The 22,021-nt window shown below is 38.3% G+C and overlaps 2 protein-coding genes and 2 pseudogenes across 2 annotated transcripts; all 4 read left to right on the top strand.

Moving 5' to 3' along the window:
- The window catches only part of LOC126630274 (uncharacterized), a 50,096-nt pseudogene extending 31,034 nt beyond the window's left edge, over positions 1-19,062 (top strand).
- On the top strand, positions 4,922-6,628 carry LOC126630349 (uncharacterized). The gene is made up of 2 exons (XM_050300444.1): positions 4,922-5,911; positions 6,021-6,628. The coding sequence occupies exons 1-2, from the start codon at positions 5,218-5,220 to the stop codon at positions 6,470-6,472; spliced, it is 1,146 nt and encodes a 381-aa protein (XP_050156401.1). The 5' UTR covers positions 4,922-5,217; the 3' UTR covers positions 6,473-6,628.
- Positions 11,006-13,724, top strand: LOC126630350 (probable disease resistance protein At5g66900; annotated as a pseudogene).
- Positions 19,063-20,963: 1,901 nt separating the features above from the next.
- On the top strand, positions 20,964-21,593 carry LOC126629560 (uncharacterized). The gene has a single exon (XM_050299638.1). It carries the CDS (start codon positions 21,009-21,011, stop codon positions 21,456-21,458), a length of 450 nt encoding a protein of 149 aa, XP_050155595.1. The 5' UTR covers positions 20,964-21,008; the 3' UTR covers positions 21,459-21,593.
- Positions 21,594-22,021: the final 428 nt, after the last annotated feature.

Genomic DNA, 22,021 nt, shown 5'->3' with positions numbered 1-22,021 from the left:
GCTTATGGGACGGTGGATCGCTTCAAGGTAAGACTAGTAGCAAAATGATACACTCTAAAATATGGAATTGATTATACATATACATTTGCCCCTGTAGCTGATACTAATTCAGTCTATGTTTTGTTGTCATTGGCTGCAAATCTTAATTGGTCATTATAGCAGTACGATGTGAAGAATGCCTTCTTGCATGGGGACTTGACAGAAGAGATTTATATGGATCTTCCACCGGGATGTAATGTTCCAGATAAAAACAAAAGAAAAATGTATAGGTTGAAGAAATCCTTATATGGTTTAAAGCAGTCCCCTCGGACATGGTTTGGAAGATTCACAAAATCTATGAGAGCATTTGGCTACAAACAAAGTAACTTCGATCATACTCTGTTCCTGAAAAGACGAAATGGGAAACTTATTGCACTTATTGTGTATGTAAATGATATGGTGGTAACAGGTAATGACCCAGAAGAACGTGCAGTATTACAAAGATATTTGTCTACAGAATTTGAGATGAAGGACCTTGGATCCTTGAAATATTTTTTGGGGATTGAGGTATCAAGAAGCAGTTCGGGAATTTTCTTATCACAGAGGAAGTATATTATTGATTTGTTGCACGAAATTGGCATGTCAGCTTGTCAACCAGTAGCTACACCATTAGAGGAAGGATTAAAGCTTAGTGTTGATCCTAATCAAGTACCAGTTGACAAAGGGAGATACCAAAGGTTAGTAGGTTGTTTAATGTACTTGGCACACACAAGGCCGGATCTTGTTTATGCCTTAAATGTAGTAAGTCAATACATGCATGATCTCGGATAACAACATATGAATGCAGTGATGAGAATTTTGAGATATTTGAAAGGAAGTCCCGGCAAAGGAATTTTGTTTAAAAGGAATATTCATCTTAAAGTTGAAGGTTATACTGATGCAGATTGGGCAGGTTCGATAGACGATAGGTGCTCAATATCAGGTTACTTTACATTCCTTGGGGGTAACTTGGTTACATGGAGAAGTAAGAAACAGAATGTGGTTGCCCGTTCCAGTGTAGAAGCTGAATATAGAGGTATGGCTTTGGGGATTTACGAATTTATGTGGCTTAGGCTCCTGCTTCGTGATTTGGGTATATTACATGATCAGCCCATGAAATTATTTTGTGATAATAAAGCTGCATGTGACATTGCACATAATCCGGTACAACATGATAGAACAAAGCATGTCGAAGTCGATCGGCTCTTCATCAAAGAAAAATTAGAAGAAAAAATAATTGAGCTACCGATAATAAGAACAGAGGATTAGTTGGCAGATATCCTCACGAAATCTGTTTCAAGTCATAAGTTTTTATGTTTCTTACACAAGTTAGGCATGAGTAACATATATGCACCAACTTGAGGGGGAGTGTTGACTTTGTATTTTAGGTAGGATTCCTAATTGATATTATTTGTACCTTACTTGACCAATCCCGAAACTACTGAGCACCGGTTAATGTTATCCCGACACGTGTAGACATCAGAAGCCAATCACAGCGCGACACGTGTCAACATCAGAAGCCAATCACAACACGACATGTGTCAATGTCAGAACAAAGCTAGAAACTCTTCTATAAAAGGAGATCATTCTCTCACAATATTTCTGAATGTCATTTGTATTAAATCATTCACTAGTACTCACTAAATGAGAGCTTGAACCTATGTAGTTGTGTAAACCCTTCATAATTAATGAGAACTCATCTACTCCGTGGACGTAGCCAATCTGGGTGAACCTCGTACATCTTATGTTTGCTTCCCTGTCCCTATCCATATACATACTTATCCACACTAGTAACCGGATCAATCTAGCGAATGTCACAAACTTAACACTTTCTGTTGTACCAAAATCCTCATTGATTTTGTGCATCAATAGATATCAATTCTGTTTAATCTCCTATAATCTCGTGTAATTAGTTTCCTTCCTATTACATTAGGATTGTACACCTTGTATAAATACCTCTCATTGAGAAGAATAAAATCATTATTCAAAGCATTTTCTTCTTATTCAAATGGCTAGATTGGATGTCTATGACAAGTGATAGATTGAATACTCTTCGTCAATTTTCATTGGCAGAGAAAACTGTACAATATATACATCACCTAGTCAACTAATCAACCCTACATTAATGCCTAGGAAACAATGACTAGGAATACTGTTGCATTGATTCTAGAGATCAAATTCTTTTGGTTGATTTGTTGCTGAGGGGGGCTGAATTGAACCATCGATGAAGCCAATTTTGTTCTTGGTTGTGAGAGCATGGATTATGGATTATGGATTTACTCCAAGATGAATAATTGGGTCCATTCAATTTTTCTGAAACGATCATATGACCGGGGTTAATATGATGGGGGTTATCTGAATGATGAACATAGTATGAACTTGATGGATCTATTGTTTTGATTTTTCTGTGGTGGTTGTTGAACAAATGTGTCTGACATGATGTTTAGAAATTGATGAGAGTTGAAAACATGGGCAATCAGGCACCAGGACGTTATGCTCTGGATACCATGTTAAAATAGTTGAATATTCAAATGGCTAGATTGGATGTCTATGACACGTGATAGATTGAATATTCTTCGTCAATTTTCATTGGCAGAGAAAACTGTACAATATATACATCTCCTAGTCAACTAATCAACCCTACATTAATGACTAGGAAACAATGACCCATATTTTATGGGATTTGACTCAAATTTATTTAGATAAATATAATACAAGAATTTACATATAATGCCGTATATAATATTTCCTAATAAATTGGGAGCTGATAATGGTGAAAAAGAAATAAAATAAAATTGGGGAATGGGACATGAGAGTAGAAGCAAGAGGGATTTAATAAAAAATAATGATGGTGTCAGATGGAGTGGAAAAATGGGATGTTCAAAAATCAAAACCCGGATTTGGATCATTTTCTGAGTTCAGGAGGCTGAACCTTCTAAGCAAATCATACGAATCATTAGATTTTGATCTAACGGTTAAAAACAGTGAGTTCCTTTAAAAATTATAATAATCATGGTCATTGAATCAAAATCCAATAATCTATGTGATTTGTTTAAAATATTCAACCTCCTAAGCTAGGAGAGGATCCAAATCCTTCAAATCCCAAACAAAATAATAAATCTTCCACTTGCCTTCATCAAAGCCAATAAATTCTCATGCAACTCATCCATCTACGAAATCCACCATCAAAATTTCATTTTGCCTCAATAAAATATTAATTAAAAGCCACTTGCTTCTCTTAGGGCTGGTTTGGTATTGCTGTGCTTTGAAAAAAAGCTGCTGTGAGAATAAACGGCTGTCCTGTGAGAATAAGCGGCTGTAAAATAAATCAGCTGAGTGTTTGGTAAACTTTTTTGTAAAAGTGCTTTTGGAAAAAAAAAGCAGTCTGATAGTGGGTCTTTTCATTAAAAAAGCACTATAGCTCTGTGTGCTTTGAAAAAAAACCAGTTTTCCAAAACTACAAATAGCAGCTTCAGCTTTTTCCTTTGATTTCAGTTTATTCTCACAGCAGCTTCTAAAATAAGCCCTTTTTTTTCAGTTTACCAAACACCTAAAACCCTCACAGCTTTTTTTCATGGGTGCTTTTTTTTAAGCACCTCACTCCCAAACTAGGTCTTAGTCAAATCAGTCAGCTTATGCAAGCATTTACACTGCACAAAGGCTGGTTTTGTGTTCCAGATAAAACGCATGCAGTGGTACGTGTGAATTTGTCTCAAGTATTTTCATATAGTTTCGGACATAACTTTTTCGTTATAACTTCAAATTAAGTTATATTTATGGCCACGTGTTTGTAAAAATGAGTATTATTCGAAAATGGTAAAATAAGATTAGAAAAGTGAAAGGAAAATTAAGATTCATGTGGAAGGCCTACGTGGCATCTTAGGGTTATTTTGATCATTTCATTACTACTAAGAATAAAATATAATAAATCTCGAAACGGGATGTCACATTTAATTTTATAAATATTTTAATCTAAAAATATTCATATTCCGATAAATATTGAAAAATAAATAAACTGACACCATAAAACTCGTGGAACACTATGAAAGAATATGAAACAAATGAAATAATTTTTTTAAATTATTTTAATAGTTGGATTTAAATTTGGACTGTTAGATTTTTATTTTTTTTACTGTTGGATTTATATAATAAATATTAGATGTTAAATTCAATGAATTTATAAATATAAAACTAAAAAACTACACATATATGATAAACTGTTAGGGAAAAGGATTATCGCCAGATCCTTTTCCTAAAGATCCAATAATCGTATCCGTTTATTATACATTATGCGATTAAAAATCATTTAAAATTTAAAATTCAAATATAAATACCAAATGAAAATTGACCGCACGATATACAATAAATGAATATGATTATAGAATCCTTAGAATCTCTAGAAAAAAAAAATCCGATGAGGATCTTTTTCCAACTGTTAGGTCTTCTGGGTTAAATTGTCCAACAGCCCACCATTTCAGTCGTTATACATTCCTATCCCAGTGGACATTTTTTAGTGTCATAAAATTGACTTGAGTAACTAGTAAATTAAAAACTTGAAATCAGGTTTCAATCGCAAAGACATGACCCTCAATGACCAAATATACCGTGACACATATTACATATGAGAGTTTTTCCAGGGTGATCTAAATATAGAATGGTATATCACAAGTTGCAATACAAATGATGAGATATGTGTGTTAAAAAATAAATTTTTTTATCATTTATATAAAAACACGTAGTACACCATCTGTGTTCCGATCATAATAAAAAATTCCATATATATACATGCGTGCCAGCTGCCATGACAAGGACCCATGTAATAAATATATCAAGGCGTGCCAGCAGCCATGACTTGGACCCAAGTATTGTCCTATATTATCTTCTTTTGTTTTCTTTTATTTCAGTGTTAATGTCAGTCTAAAACTCTTAATACAGATTCTTCCCAAAAAAAAAAACTCTTAATACAGAAAGATAAAAACGGAGCGCACTGCTTTGCATTTGGTATGAATCTCTTGTTTTACTAGTTTCTTGGTTTCCAACATTGTACTGTACTAGTATGTCCGATTCTTTTTCGCAATTTCATTCAGCCAAGATACTGCTCTCTTACTGAGGCAGCAAAAAAGAGAACTGTTATCGTCTTAGTCTATTGTATTAAAAGTTTGGATTGAAATTAAGGAAACTGGGGGTGGTGTTGTAGTTATGGATTTCGTGCTAGGACCAGGATTCACAGTGTTGTACGATGTGGTTAAGGAAGCGATGGGCGGCGAGCTTCTGCACTTCAAACCTCTCGAAGATCTCAAAACGACGTTAGACATGTTACAGCCACTGATCATTCAAAAGATAGAAAAGCTTAACAAAGAGCTTTCACTCCCCACTGTGGAAGCAGAAGATCTGGCAAAACAAATGAAGAAGGGAGCAGAGATCGTTCCCAAGTTTACCAAGCTTCAGACGTGGAACTGCATGGTAAAGTGTCGTTACACTGGCATGCTTAAGAAGTTAGATGGGTGTCTTAAAACACTTGTAGACAAGCTGAAGATGCAGGATTTAGTGGTTGTAAGGGAGGTCCTGGTTGTGGGAAGGCAAACTGCTAACGACCTCGAGAAACTACTCGAGGTCCAGGAGCAGCTGCAAATCGAGAAGAAAGACATAATCAATATGATTGAGCAAAATACCAAAGCAATTGCGCGATTGGAAGCACTGCTTGCTACTCTTACTGCTACAGGACCATCCGGAAAAGTGGACTTGAAGGCGCCTGAGGAAGCAGTGACCTTGCAGATAGGAGGCCCGAAAAGCGAAGAAATTGTTAGATTAAGTGAAAGCATGGAGGCCGTGGTTCCAATGAGCAAAATAGAGACGGAACTCGAACCAGTTGAAGAGAGCATTGTGGTACAAGGTATACATAGATCTACTTGGTTTACATATATATGTTGTGAATTTAAAGATATATTGTAGATACCAATATAATCAATTGACAATTTATGGTGGTGTTGTAATTACGACAGAGGCCACGTTATTCGCAGGGCATACTCTTATATCAGCATTCAAGGAGCTGCTTGATGTCCTTATGGATGTGAAGGAAAGGACCATGCACTTTAAACCTCTGCTTGAAGGCATTAAATCCAAGCTCGACGATTTAGAACCGATTGAAAGGATAGAAAAGTACATCAAGGTGTTTCATTGGCCAAAGGAGAAACTACAATATTTTGAAAATCAGCTGAGGAATGGAGCAATGCTTGTTCAGAAATCAACCAAGGTTAGTACGTGGGCAGTCTACAAAAAGTATAATTACGCCCGTAAACTCATAGAACTGGACGAATCTCTACACGAACTGTTGAATATAGTTGGGGTGTCAGAAATGAAATTACTGCTGTCAGAAGTGAGAGATTCGATGGAGACAGTAAGGAATATTTCAGCAGAGGTCAGCCAAATTGAATATGAGATTGTGGAGGCGTGAATCAACAATAATACAATAGGAATGCAATTGTATTTCTTAGTTTGGGTAACTCTCCTTTTATGTCTTTAATATTTCTTGAAGTACAAGAATTGAGTATGTATATATATGTGTTGCCAGGATAGAGAGAAATATATTGAAACCCTAAAATTAGTTTTATCTTGGTATCAAAGCAGGTTTCGGCTTGTCTCTTTCACTAAACCCTAATCCCATTCACTGCGGACTTGGTGCTTCTCAGTTGGCTGCTTAACAGTCGTTTGGAACCAACCCCAGAAGTCTCGAAAAAAAGAGACCTCTGTTAAAATCCCAAATCCAGGTCTCGAAACAAGAGACCAGACATCTATTAAAATTCAAACCCAGAAAAAATAAAAACCCAAACTTCAACCTGCTGCTACTATGGCAGACGATGGACTTACATCACAAGCAAAGGTCGCTGAGGCCACACATGGGGTAGCGGCCCTGACTTCCAGCGTAGAATGACTTGGGCTTGCCAAGTCTGCAGCCCACCATCAACTCGAGAAAGGTGATGATGCTGGTGCTGCCATAAAGGCTTTGACGAACTCAGTTAGTCCACCAGCGGAATGGAAACATGAAATGGAGCCTGATTCTCGAGCCCACAAGGTACTTAGACAGCAAGGTCCATCTAGAATCCACAAACCAATAGGGCAGCAGGCATGTGAACCTGAAGCTCACAATTTGAACGAGAAACAAGAATGTAAGAAGGTTGGCAACAACTTGGGCATGGGCCCGCCTAGCCCACCAGCGAAGACTCATCACGACTGGAACTCAGACCCAGACAATCCGAGCCCACAGCTGTCTCTATTGAATTTGATTGCTTCTCAAGGGCAATCCAATGATCCAGGTAACTCTGGCACAACTTTGATTGCATCTATTGATCTTGATATAGGTTGGATTATTGACTCTGGAGCCATTAATAACACCACCACCTAAGGATAGTATTGTCACTACTAATAGAGGTGTTGCCCCAGTTACAGGGGTGGGTTCGATTGCACTCACTCCTACACTTTCCTTACACAATTGCTTACTTGTTCCCACACTCTCTAGCCATTTGTTATATGTGGGACAGGTCACCGAGCAATTAAACTGTGTTGTGCAAATGTTTCCGTCTTTCTATTTACTTCAAGATACCTGAACTCAGGCGATCATTAGGCGTGGTACTAAGATGAGGGGGTTATACTATGTTGATGATGTTACACAAGGCCGTGTTCATCAAGTTCAAGGTCATGATAGTGGAAAGTTGAAGACTATTCAGTTGTGGCATCGTCGTCTTGGTCATGCTTCCTTCAGTTATTTGCGAAAATTACTTCCATCATTATTTGGTAATATTTCAGATTCTTCGTTAAAGTGTAATGTTTGCACATTAGCCAAAAGTCATCAAGCTTCTTATCCCCCGAGTTTGCATAAAAGAACAATTCCGTTTGAGTTAATTCATTCTGATGTGTGGGGGTCATCTCCGGTTACTACTCAACATGGTGTGTGTTGGTTTGTAACATTTGTTGATGATTGCACTAGGATGACTTGGTTGTACCTCATGAAGAATAAAAGTGATGTGGGTGACATCTTTAAAGCATTTAATCACATGGTCTATACTCAGTATTCACTCCCTATTAAAGTGCTTCGGTTAGACAACGGTGGTGAGTATCTTAATCAGGATCTTTCTCAGTTTTTTACAGAAAAAAGGCATTCTTCATGAAACTACGTGTCCTCAGACCCCACAACAAAATGGAGTTGCCGAACGAAAAAATCGGCACATCCTTGAGATTACCCGTGCCTTTCTTATTGGTAGCTGTGCACCCAAGACATATTGGGCGATGCAGTCACTTATGTTATTTATGTCATGAATCGAATGCCATCGGGTGTTCTGTTTTTTAGAACTCCCTTAGTCGTGTTTGCTGATCATGTTTTGCTCCCTTCCACTCTTTATCTCGAACCCCGAGTTTTGATTGTGTGGCATATGTTCTTCACAAAAATCAAAGAAGCAAGCTTGATCCATGTGCGGTGCGATGTGTGTTCCTTGGCTTTCATCCTCAACAAAAAGGCTATAGATGTTATTATCCATCCACTCAACATACATAAGTCACCATGGATGTTACGTTCTTTGAAGACAAATTATTTTGTCCTCCTAGCCATACTCCTCAGGGGGAGAAACCTCAGGTGAAGATTATGGCTGGTTCGATATTTTGCCTATTGTTTCTGTAAATAACCCAAACGGGCCTTTAGACCAAATCAGCCCAGATGCTACTGACCAAACTGGCTTAGATGAAGCTAAATGTGACTGCCTTGATGCGCGTGCTAACCATGGCAGAGGGAATGGGCCAGGACTATGTGATGCTTGCCCAAGTGGGCCGCATGTTGTACCCAGCGAGAATACTGATGGATCTTATGCTGACGCTGCTGTCTGCAGCCCAAATTATGACGCTACTGTTGCTTTCTGCCCATCTGCAGCTGCCAACCCAAGTGGGCCAAATAGAAATTGTGGCGTTGGTCTGAGTGCCCCAAATTCAAGTAATAGTTCCAGTGCGTTAGAAGATAGTAACAAACTCCCTCACACTCCAATGGATATTCCCGAAGTAAGTACTTACTCGGAAATTATTAAACCATCTTATATGTTGCCTCCTCGACAAAATCGAGGAAAACCATCCGACAGGTACTCTCCAGAAGGAAGGGTGCGTTATTCCATTTCAAACTATCTAAATACTGTGCATTTGTTCAGCAAATGGAAACCATCTAAATACCTACCAGAGTGGAGAAAGCTTTGAAAGATTCGAAATGGACATAAGCAATGCAAGTTGAAATGGAAGCACTACAAAAGAATAATACATGGAGTGTGGTCCCACTTCCCAAAGGAAAGAAATCAGTGGGGTGCAAGTAGGTGTTCACTATTAAACATAAGGTAGATGGAACAATTGATAGATACAAGGCGAGGCTAGTGGCCAAAGGTTTTACCCAAACCGTTGGGGTTGATTATCAGGAGACCTTTGCTCTTGTTGCTACCATTAGAGTTTTATTATCTCTTGCTGCGAACCATGACTGGCCTCTGAGACAGTTTGATGTTAAAAATGCTTTTCTACATGGTGATTTAGAGGAAGAGGTGTACATGGATATTCCATCAGGTTATGGTGCTGCGAACTCCAGCGGGAAAGTGTGTAAACTTCGGAAGGCATTGTATGGCCTTAAACAGTCACCCAGAGCATGGTTTGGGCGGTTCACCCAGGCAATGAAGAAGTATGGGCATCAATAGGGAAACGCAGACCATGCGTTGTTCATCAAACGCAAGGATGACAAGGTAACTTTGCTTATCATATATGTAGATGATATGATTGTCACATGTGATGATATAATGGAAATCGAACGTTTGCAAGGGCATTTTTGTTCTGAGTTTGAGATGAAAGATCTTGGAGTACTTAAATACTTCTTGGGAATTGAAGTGACTAGGTCTCAGGAAAGAATATACTTATCTCAGAGAAAGTATGTATTTGACCTTTTGTCTGAAACAGGTATATTAGGGTGTAAACCAGTGGATACACCTATTGTGCAGAATCATCATCTAGCAATTTATCAAGATCAAGTCCCAGTGAATAAAGAAAGGTATCAAAGTTTTGTAGGGCGGTTGATTTATTTGTCATTTACAAGGTCAGATATTGCTTACGCAGTAAGTGTGGTGAGTCAATTTATGCATGCTCCTAGTGAGGATCATATGGCAGCAGTAATGCGGATTCTGAGTTACTTAAAAGGAGCTCCAGAAAAAGGGTTGATGTATAGAAAGCATGGGCATATGGAGGTGAAAAGGTATACCGATGCAGATTGGGCTGGAAATATCACTGATCGGCGGTCTACATCGGGATACTTCACATTTGTAGTTGGTAATCTTGTGACATGGAAAAGTAAGAAGCAAAATGTGGTGGCAAGGTCTTCGACCGAGGCTGAGTACAGAGGAATGGCACATGGTATTTGTGAGCTTCTATGGCTTCAGATTCTACTCACTAAGATAGGGTTTAAACCAAAAGGTTCTATGATGTTGTACTGTGACAATCAAGCAGGACGAGAGATAGCTAACAATCCGGTGCAGTATGATGGACCAAATATGTTGAGGTGGATAGGCATTTTATCAAATAAAAGTTGGATGTTAAGTTGGTTGACATTTTGTTCGTGAAGACAAAAGAACAATTAGCAGATTTACTAACTCATGCAATTTCTGCAAGAAGGTTTCAAGACTCACTCGACAAGTTGGGCCTAGGTGATATCTATGCACCAACTTGAGGGGGACTGTTGGTGTGAGTCAACAATAATACAATATGAATGTAATTGTGTTTCCTAGTTTGGGTATAACTCTCCTTTTATGTCTTTATTCCTTGTAGTACAAGGATTGAGTATGTATATATATGTGTTGCCTCCTATGAGAGAAGGATATAAAGAAATATATTGAAACCCTAAAATTAGTTTTATCTTGAGATTGATGCTTGGGATGCAGTACTTCACCTTCCAGAGGTTGTAGTTTCGCTGAGTCAGCCTTTGGAAGAGTTGAAGATGATGTTATTGAAGAATGAAAAGGTGTCGATGTTTATGCTGATTTCTCCTGGAGGAGTCGGGAAAACCACTTTGGCAACAATGTTTTGTCTAGATCGGGAGATAAAAGGTATGTTATGTGTGTGTGCGTGCGCGCGTATCATCATTTTATCTTTTTATTCTAGTTGAAGTCCAACTTCTGAATCGCAAACTTCTCTAGTAGTTAGTAGGAAAGTTAACTCCTAATCTATGGTATATATGGAAGTTCTTTCTGCAGCGCGTCATGGAATGTTTGTTTTACAAATGGACTAATCATAAGGATATCATTGTCATTCTTATGAGAGTTAACGTTAACTATGCCCAAACCTTATCCACCACTATACTAGCTATAACTTGATAGATCCAAGCCACTAGACTATAACTTGATAGTTAGTTTCCTTGTGGAAAAATTCTGTTAACAACCTTCCCCAGTGCAAAAACTCTGAAAAATGTTCAAGGAATGATAGATTTGTGAGACCTCAACATCACCATCTCGTATGTCTTATGTTTGTGTGATCGTATATCTACGTACTTAAATGCCTACTTGTGACAGCTTTCTTGTATTGTATTTGGATAGATCTTTTCAAGAACAATATCTACTTTGTCAGTGTTTCGAAAAAAACCCAACTTGGAACATATTGTACAACAACTATATCAATGCGAGGGTTCCCAGTTACCTACTATCCGAAACAAAGAAATTGCATTCATGTGTTTGCAAAATTTTATCAAGGCCAAGGTAGAACATCCTCTACTATTGGTCCTCGATGATGTTTGGCCTGGATCGGAATCACTTCTTCAGAAATTAAACGAAATCAAAAGGCTAAACTACAAGATTTTGGTAACTTCAAGATTTGATTTTCCGGGACTTGATTGTTCATATCCCTTCCATTGTAAAGTTCTTGATAACGAGAGTGCAATGGAGTTGTTCCGCCTTTCTCTGGGAGATAGTAGCTTTCCAATAGATCTTGCAATAAAGGTAATTCTGCGTCTGCAAATGTACTTAACTGATATGCGTATGTATGCCAATTATGAACTAGATCTAAAAATAATAATAAAAAAAGTAGATTGGTTACTAATCCATTTTCTTATCTTCATATTCAAAGAGTAATTGACTTCACTTGAAATATTTACTGACAAACAAAAGATAGTCCAACAATGTGTGGGGGTACCACTCACAATTAAAGTGGTTGCTGGATCACTTCGTGGGCAGCCTATACAGATCTGGGAACAAATGCTATATGAATGGTCTAAACATTCTCAGAGGGATTTGCTTTTTTACCTCGGAAGTAGTTTAGAATATGGATCAAATAAGGAAACGATCAAGGAACGCTTCTTAGACCTCTGTTCATTTCTTGAAGACCAAAGAATCCCTGCTGCTGCCCTCATTGATATGTAGTTACATGATCTCAACAAAGACGAGTGCATCGCAAACCTCCAGGAGCTCACCAAGCGAAGTCTGGCTAAATTTGTTGTGAGAAGGTGTGCATGCTTCTGTGTTTCACTTATCTGATATTCTCACTTTACTTTTTCTGGTATATGTGTTTCGATTGCTGCTACCAACAATTATCTGGTTATTGTACAACTTCAATATGTACATCGAAAATATCTCTCCTAAAAAACTTATTTTCGACCATAACAGGGTGAAGGAGATTGAAGTGGATGGATGATACAGTCAACTGTTTGTTACCCAACATGATCTACTTAGAGACGTTGCGATTACTAAAACGCGTACAGACCCAATCGAACATAGAGAAAGACTAATTCTTGACATTTGTGGAAACGATCTTCCAAAGTGGTGGACAGAACCTAAATATTGGCCTAAGACGGCTCGCTTAATATCTATTTTGACCGGTATCTCATCTCTTTTCCCAGGAAATACGTACATTTGCATATTAATTCTCCCACACTAATATGATATTGCATCTTGTTCTTAGATGGAGAGTTCTCAAGTCAATGGAACGACATGCAACTGCCAAAAGCTGAGGTTCTAGTTTTGAATTTTCAGACAAAGAACTACGTTTTGCCTAAATTTGTGGAGAAATGGATAAATTAAAGGCTCTAATAGTCACAAAATACGGTTTCTTACATGCAAAGTTGGGTCATTTTCAACTACTTGGTTTGTTGCCAAATCTTAAGAGAATCAGATTGCAACACATTTCTGATCCTTCTATAACAAGGCATCTCGTACAACTGAAGAATCTACGAAAGATATCTTTGTTCATGTGCAACATCGGTCAAGCTTTTAGCAATTGTTCCATCCCAATTTCAGATGCATTTCCAAATCTCGAGGAAATGAACATTGATTGGTGCACTGAGTTGAGAGAATTGCCCGCCGACCTCTGTAATCTTGTTCAGCTAAAGACACTCAGCATCACCACCTGTCATATGTTGCGTGCCTTGCCCGTGGAAACTGGGAATCTGGTCAATCTAGAAGTGCTGAGGCTGAGGTCTTGCACAAACTTGTTGGAGTTGCCAGGCTCGATTCGGAACCTCAGGAAGTTACACTTTCTTGACATATCTGATTGCGTCGGCATTAAGTCGTTGCCTGAAGGCATTGGCGAGATGATCAGTTTGAGAAAGCTCACCATGAGACGTTGTTGGGGACTGCAAGGGCTTCCTCGATCTCTTTTAGATCTCGAGCGGTTACTACTTATAGGATATGATATGCCATGAAGACACAATAATTGTTGAACTCGTGCCTGTGTGATATGTATTCTACATTTCCAAATTTCTCTGTTGTAAGTTTATTGTCCAATAACTGCCTTCATGCATGTAGTACAATATTGTAGTGGACAGGGTGTTGAGTTTCTACTATGTGTGGGTTCGAAAATCTTCTCTTTAGCCTTACTGTTTTATTATTTCGACCTAATGAAAACATTTCTTTGTTTTTATATTGACAAAAGATAGGATAGTTACACTATATTTTAGGGGAAAAAAAATTTAACTTGGGAGAGCAGACCGCTCTAGCCATATAGCTAATGGCAAATTTCCACCGCACCTTTTGTTCATGTGCGGACAGTAGAAATTTAAATAAATCATTAAACCCGATAATCGTGGATAATCGACTGAATGAACTTCCTTCACTCTTTAGCCATTTGATCTTTTAAGTCAGCAGTACTATTGATAAGGAGATCAACTGTTTCACTACAAAGTATAATTTAGATACTTGAATGTTGTTGGTGGAACAGGGTCTTCTAACTTTGCACCACTTTCGTGGAACCTTCGTATGAGGATTGCTCTTGGTGCTGCTAAGGGTCTAGCATTTCTTCACAGTGGTGAGGCACAAGTGATATATCACGACTTTAAAAGTTCTAATATCCTGCTGGATTCAGTAAGTGAAACTTTTAACGATGGGGTTTTATCACGTTGGTCTCTAGAATTAGACCTTTCAATTAAAATTGTTCTTGAAATAGAAAATTCATCAATTTAATCTCTGAAAATGGGTTTGCAAATTAATTTGTCATTCTGTTATGTGGCACACGAGTGAGTCTCACAAATCCAATCATATGACGCCAGTAGATTAATCATAAGTACCAAATTTTTAAAAGATTAAAAACTAAAACTAAAAATAAAAACTTCTTTAAGGAGATACACGCATTCTCCCATTTCATCTCCGCGGTCCGTTGCCAAGGTTGATCCTGCGATGACGAACCGTGGCGGTGGGAAAGCCGCCAAAATAGCTGACTGGACCGGGCAAGAGGAGGGAGGATGCACGAAGATGGAGTGCCTGCACTGTTAAGATTACAATGCCGCACGTGAAGTTGATGCAGATTCACCATGAGGAGGAGAAGATTGTGAACCACCACGACGGCGACGAGACTAGGCTTTTTTCTCGCTCTATCGCTGCTTTCTCTGCTCTTCCGATTCGATGACTCCGACGACGCTTCCACTGCTCATATACAATCCATCGTCGACAAACTTGAGCACAATCTCCTAGCCGATGAATTTGAGATCCCAAGCATGTTACCTGTTGTTTGGTTGCTGTTAAAATCTAATTAATTGGAATTGCTTGAAAAAGATCTCCAATTCTCCACCTGGGTGGGAGATGAAGACGACAATGTTCTGCTTCTTTTTATTTTTATTTTATGTAAATTGCATTTTCATACATCAAGTTTGGTTTGGGCTATATTTCAATTCCTTACAACATCTTTAAAACATTTCACTTTTATAGCTTAAGTACTATTTTATTTCAAAATAATACCTCTATTATATTTTTCATCCATTGATCCGTTAAATGCTAACGTGGCTGCCACATATATGACACGTGACTGCCAAATGTCTGCCACGTGACAACAACAACAACAACAACAAAGCCTTTTCCCACTAAGTGGGGTCGGCTATATGAATCCTAGAACGCCATTGCGCTCGGTTTTGTGTCATGTCCTCCGTTAGATCCAAGTACTCTAAGTCTTTTCTTAGAGTCTCTTCCAAAGTTTTCCTAGGTCTTCCTCTACCCCTTCGGCCCTGAACCTCTGTCCCGTAGTCACATCTTCGAACCGGAGCGTCAGTCGGCCTTCTTTGCACATGTCCAAATCACCAGAGCCGATTTTCTCTCATCTTTCCTACAATTTCGGCTACTCCTACTTTACCTCGGATATCCTCATTCCCAATCTTATCCTTTCTCGTGTGCCCACACATCCCATGAAGCATCCTCATCTCCGCTACACCCATTTTGTGTACGTGTTGATGCTTCACCACCCAACATTCTCTGCCATACACCATCGCTGGCCTTATTGTCGTCCTATAAAATTTTCCCTTGAGCTTCAGTGGCCTACGACGGTCACACAACACGCCGGATGCACTCTTTCCATCCAGCTCGTATTCTATGGTTGAGATCTCCATCTAATTCTCCGTTCTCTTGCAAGATAGATCCTAGGTAACGAAAACGGTCGCTTTTTGTGATCTTCGCTAGATTGCTCCGGTCATTAGTGTGGATAAGTATATAAATGGATAGAGATAGGAAAGCAAACACAAGATGTACGTGGTTCACCCAGATTGGCTACGTCCACGGAATAGAAGAGTTCTCATTAATTGTGAAGGGTTTACACAAGTACATAGGTTCAAGCTCTCCTTTAGTGAGTACGAGTGAATGATTTAGTACAAATGACATTAGGAAATATTGTGGGAGAATGATCTCGTAATCACGAAACTTCTAAGTATCGGAGTGTGGTGTCGTCTTGACTTGCCTTATCTGTCTCATAGGTAGATAAAAACTTAAAAACGCAGAAACCCACCCCACCCCCGCAACTCCTCTTCTCCCTCCCAAGCATCCCAACCACCTCCCTCTCCTCCACTCTCTTCACCTCCCCTCCCATCCAAAAACCCATCCCATCCAACCCAAAACCTGATTTTTCTCACCCAAAAAAAAAATAAATAAATAAAAAATTGAAACACACAGCGACCCACAGTCTACAAGAGAAAGAAGAGGGAGGAAGAAAAAAAAAATTGAAACTTAAGGTATAAAAGTGAAATATTTTGAAGATGTTGTAAGGAATTGAAATAGACCCCAAACCTGATGTATGAAAATATAATTTACCCTTTTATTTTCTAATTAATAAATAGTTTTTTATAGTTAATCACGTGACGTGATATGATTGGATATGTCCTACTCGGTGCCAATTACTACAGTAACAGAAAAATTGAACAACGGAAGGATCTATTTTCAAGGATCATTTTGATTGAAATGTTCAATTTCTGGGACTAGACATGATAAAAACACTTTAATTATTGATTTTTTTTCTTGTTTCTTTTTCTGGAAGAGTTATTGTTGACTTGCTCACACATCAAATTTTATTGAAAAACAACAGACGTACAATGCTAAACTCTCTGGATTTTGTCTGGTCGAGGGTTGGCCAGGCGGTGATAGAAACCATGTCCCAACAAGGCTCGCGGGGACGTATGGGTATGTAGCTCCTGAGTATGTAGCCACAAGTACTTTAGTTTACAGTACTGAGTTCACTTACAAAAGCAAACTAGCCCAAAAAGGAGGAAAACATGTTTACGTTTTGAATGGCCATGTTCTGTTTCTTGCAATATTTTGTGTTTGGGCCATCAAGTTCATCTATTAGACTATTATTATTTATTAATCAGATCAGTTCAATTTGATCACTTAAAATAACCCAAATATTTGCAGCTGAAACCCGAGCTACGCTTCTTCTATCATCTTTACAATAAAATGGTGATTACTTCATGGATTAGGCCATTCTCCATTCTTAATATGCATCACAGATTAGTGTCGCTCACCGTTTACTTCGTTTCTGCTCAATACCTAGTGCAGTTGCAGCATCTAAAGTCCTTAAGGAATGACCAGCTTTTCTTTTGTATTCGTTTTGTAGTTCATTTTCCAGTCACTGTCGTGTAGGAACAAATTGTTCTTCTTAGATTATACTTATAAGAGGCTTCGTCTCCACCGCTCTTCACCTTAACTAGTGTTGCAGCTACCACAATGCATTATTTTTATCTTAGATTTGATCTACAATGCATGATATCGCACCCTTCTGATCCTTTTTTTATTCCTTCTGTGTTTTTGTTTTTTTAGGTCAATTAACCGCCAAAAGTAATGTGTACAGTTTTGGGGTTGTTCTGCTTGAAATGTTGTCTGGCAGACCAGTTGTGGACAAGAACCGGCCATCCGGAGAACGCAATTTAGTTGAATGGGCCAAGCCTTACCTTGCCAGCAAACGCAAGGTTTTCAAAAATTTTGATGCTCGTATTGAAGGACAGTACCCTTCGAGTAACACTCGCAAAGTAGTTAAACTAGCAATTCGATGCTTAGCAGCAGACCCCAAGTCTAGGCCAAACATGAACGACGTGGTAAAAACATCGGAGCAGCTTCAGAAAAGTGAACCTTCCCCAAGTGCTGGCTGATCAAAGGTGATTCTTTAGTTGGCAATGCACATGTATAATTGTGTATATGCTTATTTATGCCTCAGAAGAGGGTAAAGAGAAAACGTTTGAGCATCCACACACATTAACGCATTGGAGCATGCCTTCACTGCTAATGACATTACGCATATTCGGATGAAAGGAGGAAGGTAAGTTGCCATTACCGAATTTACAGCAGATAAAATTTACTGAACTTGGAATTGCTTCTCCCTTTTTCTAAATACGCTTGCTGTGTAAGTACAGGAAATCGCAAGTTGCCATTAGCGAATTCAAAGGAGAAAAGATAGGTTCAAAAGGAAATCACAAGCTACGTGGACAGAAACCCGAGCAAAGATCTTTCCAAGTGTTACTGCTCTTAATTCAACATGGAGCCAACAGCCTCAATCTTCTAGAAGCGAAGCATGTTATCCTTGTCGAGCCGCTTCTCAATCCAGCAGTCGAAGCACAAGCAATCAGCCGGGTTCACCGAATAGGACAGAAAAGCAGGACCATAGCTCATCGTTTCATAGTATGTGCATCTCCCTTGAACTTCGGATACTTCTATGTTTTGTAGAACAACTTGTTTTAAGATTCACTACCATGTTACTAGAAAGTGCTTGTGAGAACACAATTATCTGTGCATTTTTTATATTTAATCACGCTAATTCGTTTTCTGGAGTTAGGTTAAAGACACGGTTGAAGAGAGTATATATAAACTCAACAGAAGCCGGAACAGCACTGCATTCATCGGGAACACGAAGAACCAAGACCAGCCTTTCTTCACATTAAAAGACATTGAGTCCTTATTCGCAACGGTGCCACCCCCGGTACCAGAAACTAACGAAAAGCCAACTGAAATTCCCGACGAGAACCCAACGGAAAGTCTACAGCATTTGCCACCTTCTGTGGCTGCTGCCATTGCAGCTGAGAAGAGACATAAGGAGTAGCATGTATCTTCTTCATTACCATAACATAGCAGCTGAAAGTACAGTAGCAATTTCGTAGAAACACATTGCAACACAGGAAAAAAAAAAGAAAAAAAAAGAGGAGATTTTGTTAGGCTTTTTCAATCATGTTTTTTGTTTAATTAGAATTTTATTTTCAGAACTATCATTTTTCTTGTATATATTGAATCCTTCATTATTTATTGCTAATTTTTTGGATGTCTGATGTTAATTACACAGATACTAGTCACTAAATTCTAAAATCCCTCTCGGTAGTATTCTTTTGGTCTAAAAATTGATTTGTGGCCGGTACTAGTTGCACTACAGTTTATTGGTATTTTTTGAGTCTTAGCTCGACTCATATACGATGAGCTCAGAACTAAATTATTGTTGGTCCATTCCGACTTAGTCCAAACTTTCACCTCCAAAAAATTAAATCGATTTGTCAATACTGAAAGCGTAGTATGGGTAGGTTTTATCCGCATGTCATATTCTTCGTGGAAACTGTGGCAAGGAATATGAAAGATTTCAGAAAATACAAATACGGTGACGTCAAGCGTGCTTGACCCGTCTATATGTATAGGGAAATTTTTTTAGTGTGCCGGGAGAGTGATTTGATACACCATGTGTCATCATAGTATAATATATGGTGTATTTGGCCGTGTTTCCAGCACACTGAATGATCTTTAATCTCCAACTAAATGTATTAGTCACATGTGGTATCAAGTCGTATTTCTAATACATTGAATAGTTATGGTTGGTAGTAATTTGGTTCCTGCCTATTCACATAATCAATAACAAGTTGAGCAAGATTTCCAATCAAATCAAACAAAGAAAAAGTAAACAAAGCAGGATTCTCTTCAAATGTGAAGTTTCCAAGCAGAAGGAAAGAGCGTGACATTTTATCTGATTAGGGTTCTTCGTTGACGAGTCCCTTTCCTAGGTAGGAGAGACTTAAAACCATTGGTTTCTTTCTTTTTTATTATTGAGTTTAGCCAAAATGTCAACATGAGAATCATTTTTACTTCTGAACTTTATGCTGTTTATACATATAAAATCGGAAACTTGTTTAATATATTTTTAAAATCCATAATCAAATAATTAAAATAAACAATCGTATCAATTAGGGGGCTTGTTGATTAGATTTCGTTTATTTACACTTCTCCTATTCTAAATTCTTTGATTCTTCCTCGGATTTTATTGAGTAAAAATGTCTTAAGGGGAGGATAGATATTCCAACTTAAGGGAAGAACAAATTTTTAATTTTGGGCTTAATTGCTAACAAACATCATTACATGGTTTTAAATCTTAAGGTTTTTTACAACAAAAATTATTTTCCTACTACTCTATCACCATGGAAACTGTTAATCCAATTATGCCAAAGGTATTCCTTCACTTGAACAATTGGTAAGACGTTTCTTCTATTTTTATTATCAGATTAACATTTAACCGTCGCTCCCTTGAATTATTATTATTTATTTTTTTGATCAAGTCTTTGCCTTGAATCGGGCACAAAGAATAGATCAGCAAGGGTTCGGAGGGCTGACGTGGGCCATGACACTTTGAAAAGTGTGCCTCTTGGTGTCGACAATGAGAGATTTTTCAATGTTATCGCATATAGAATGGTTCACTATACAAATGGTTGGATATGTGTGCTAAAAACTTAATAACTTAAAAAATAAAATTTCACATCACTCCTATTACAACACATGGTGTACCACTTGTATTTCCATTACAACTAAAAATTTCTCGTGGACAACAAATAAAAAGGAAAATTAACGAAAAGTCCAAAAAAACTTCTCATTTAACGAAAAACCATTTTTAAAGATATAGTGAAAAATGTCAGTTAAAGATAAAAATATAATTTTTTATTAAAAACAGTACTGAAAATGTTTTGTTAAAACTCTCCAAATAAAACCATCCCACACTCTCTGCAAGCATCACCTCGATGCTCGAAACCTCTAACAAACACGTGCCTCCCCACCATGTCACGTGTCCAAACTGGACACGTGGAGCAACAAGAACACCGCCACCCTGTCATCCCCTCCAACACTTCATCTATACTATTATATATATATATATATATATATATATATATATATATATATATATATATCCACCCCAACCTAACCAACCACTTTGGCTAAAAAAACTAGGGTTCAAAAATGGAGCTCTCTCTGTGCCACACAAAAACGCACAACTTCTGCCCTTCCATCCTCCCCACACGCATAGCCAAAACCCCTGCAACTCCCAACAATTTAGGGTTCAGACTTAGGAACTGGCAGAACCATGGGGCGATCTTAAGGCAGGAAAGCTTGGACCGCAAGAAACAGGCGGTGGCGGTGAGGTGCGGAGACGAGGGATGCTCAACCGAGGTGGAAAGCGAGTTGGAGGCGGAGTTGAGGGCGGAAGAAGGAGCGGAGTGGATGAGGGAAGGGAGGTGGAGCGAGAAGTGCGGCGATAAAGGAATGGTGGAGCTTCTGGAGTGTTTGGAGCGTGAGGCGATCATGGGGGAAGACGAAGGCAAAGAACCCGACGACTACAACAGAAGGGCTCAAATATTTTACAAGAGCTCTAGGGTTTTTCAGGCTCTCAAGGAACGTTCCCAATCGTGATTTTTTTTTTCTTATTTATTTATGAATGCTGATGGTTGTAATAATCGAATCGTTCGTCCAGTGTTTGTTCCAATATATAACGGTTGTTTTGATAATTTTGGTGTGAAATGAATCCAAAACGCCATTAGATCCTTATAGTATGGTTTAATTTCAAGAATTATTAAGTTGTATGTAAAAGCAACCACTCAGTACTACGGTCTGGTGGTGTTCATTTTACTTGAAAGTTACGGTCTGATGGTATTCATTTTACTTGAAAGTTACGGTCTGGTGGTGTTCCTTTTACTTAGAAGTCTCGTGGATGATGAATTTGATATCTAATTAGGTTGCACATTGTGTGGCTTAACCGAACTTTTCTTCTTCTTAGTGTAAAAATATCGATATACTCAAAAAAAAATTTGTATGTAAAAGCAAGGGAGGGTTAGAAGGCTAAAAGCACTTCCAAAATAAACGATGTTTACTGCATTATAAATTATTCGGCAAGAACCCACCGAATCATCACTTTCAAATACTTTCACATTCGGTATTATCCACCGAATTTATCATTGATGTTCGGCAGAACTATG

This window comes from Malus sylvestris, chromosome 7, assembly GCF_916048215.2.
Source record: "Malus sylvestris chromosome 7, drMalSylv7.2, whole genome shotgun sequence".
Taxonomy (NCBI): domain Eukaryota; kingdom Viridiplantae; phylum Streptophyta; class Magnoliopsida; order Rosales; family Rosaceae; genus Malus; species Malus sylvestris.
Note: the sequence above shows the minus strand (reverse complement) of the source record. Positions and strands in the feature narration are given on the sequence as shown.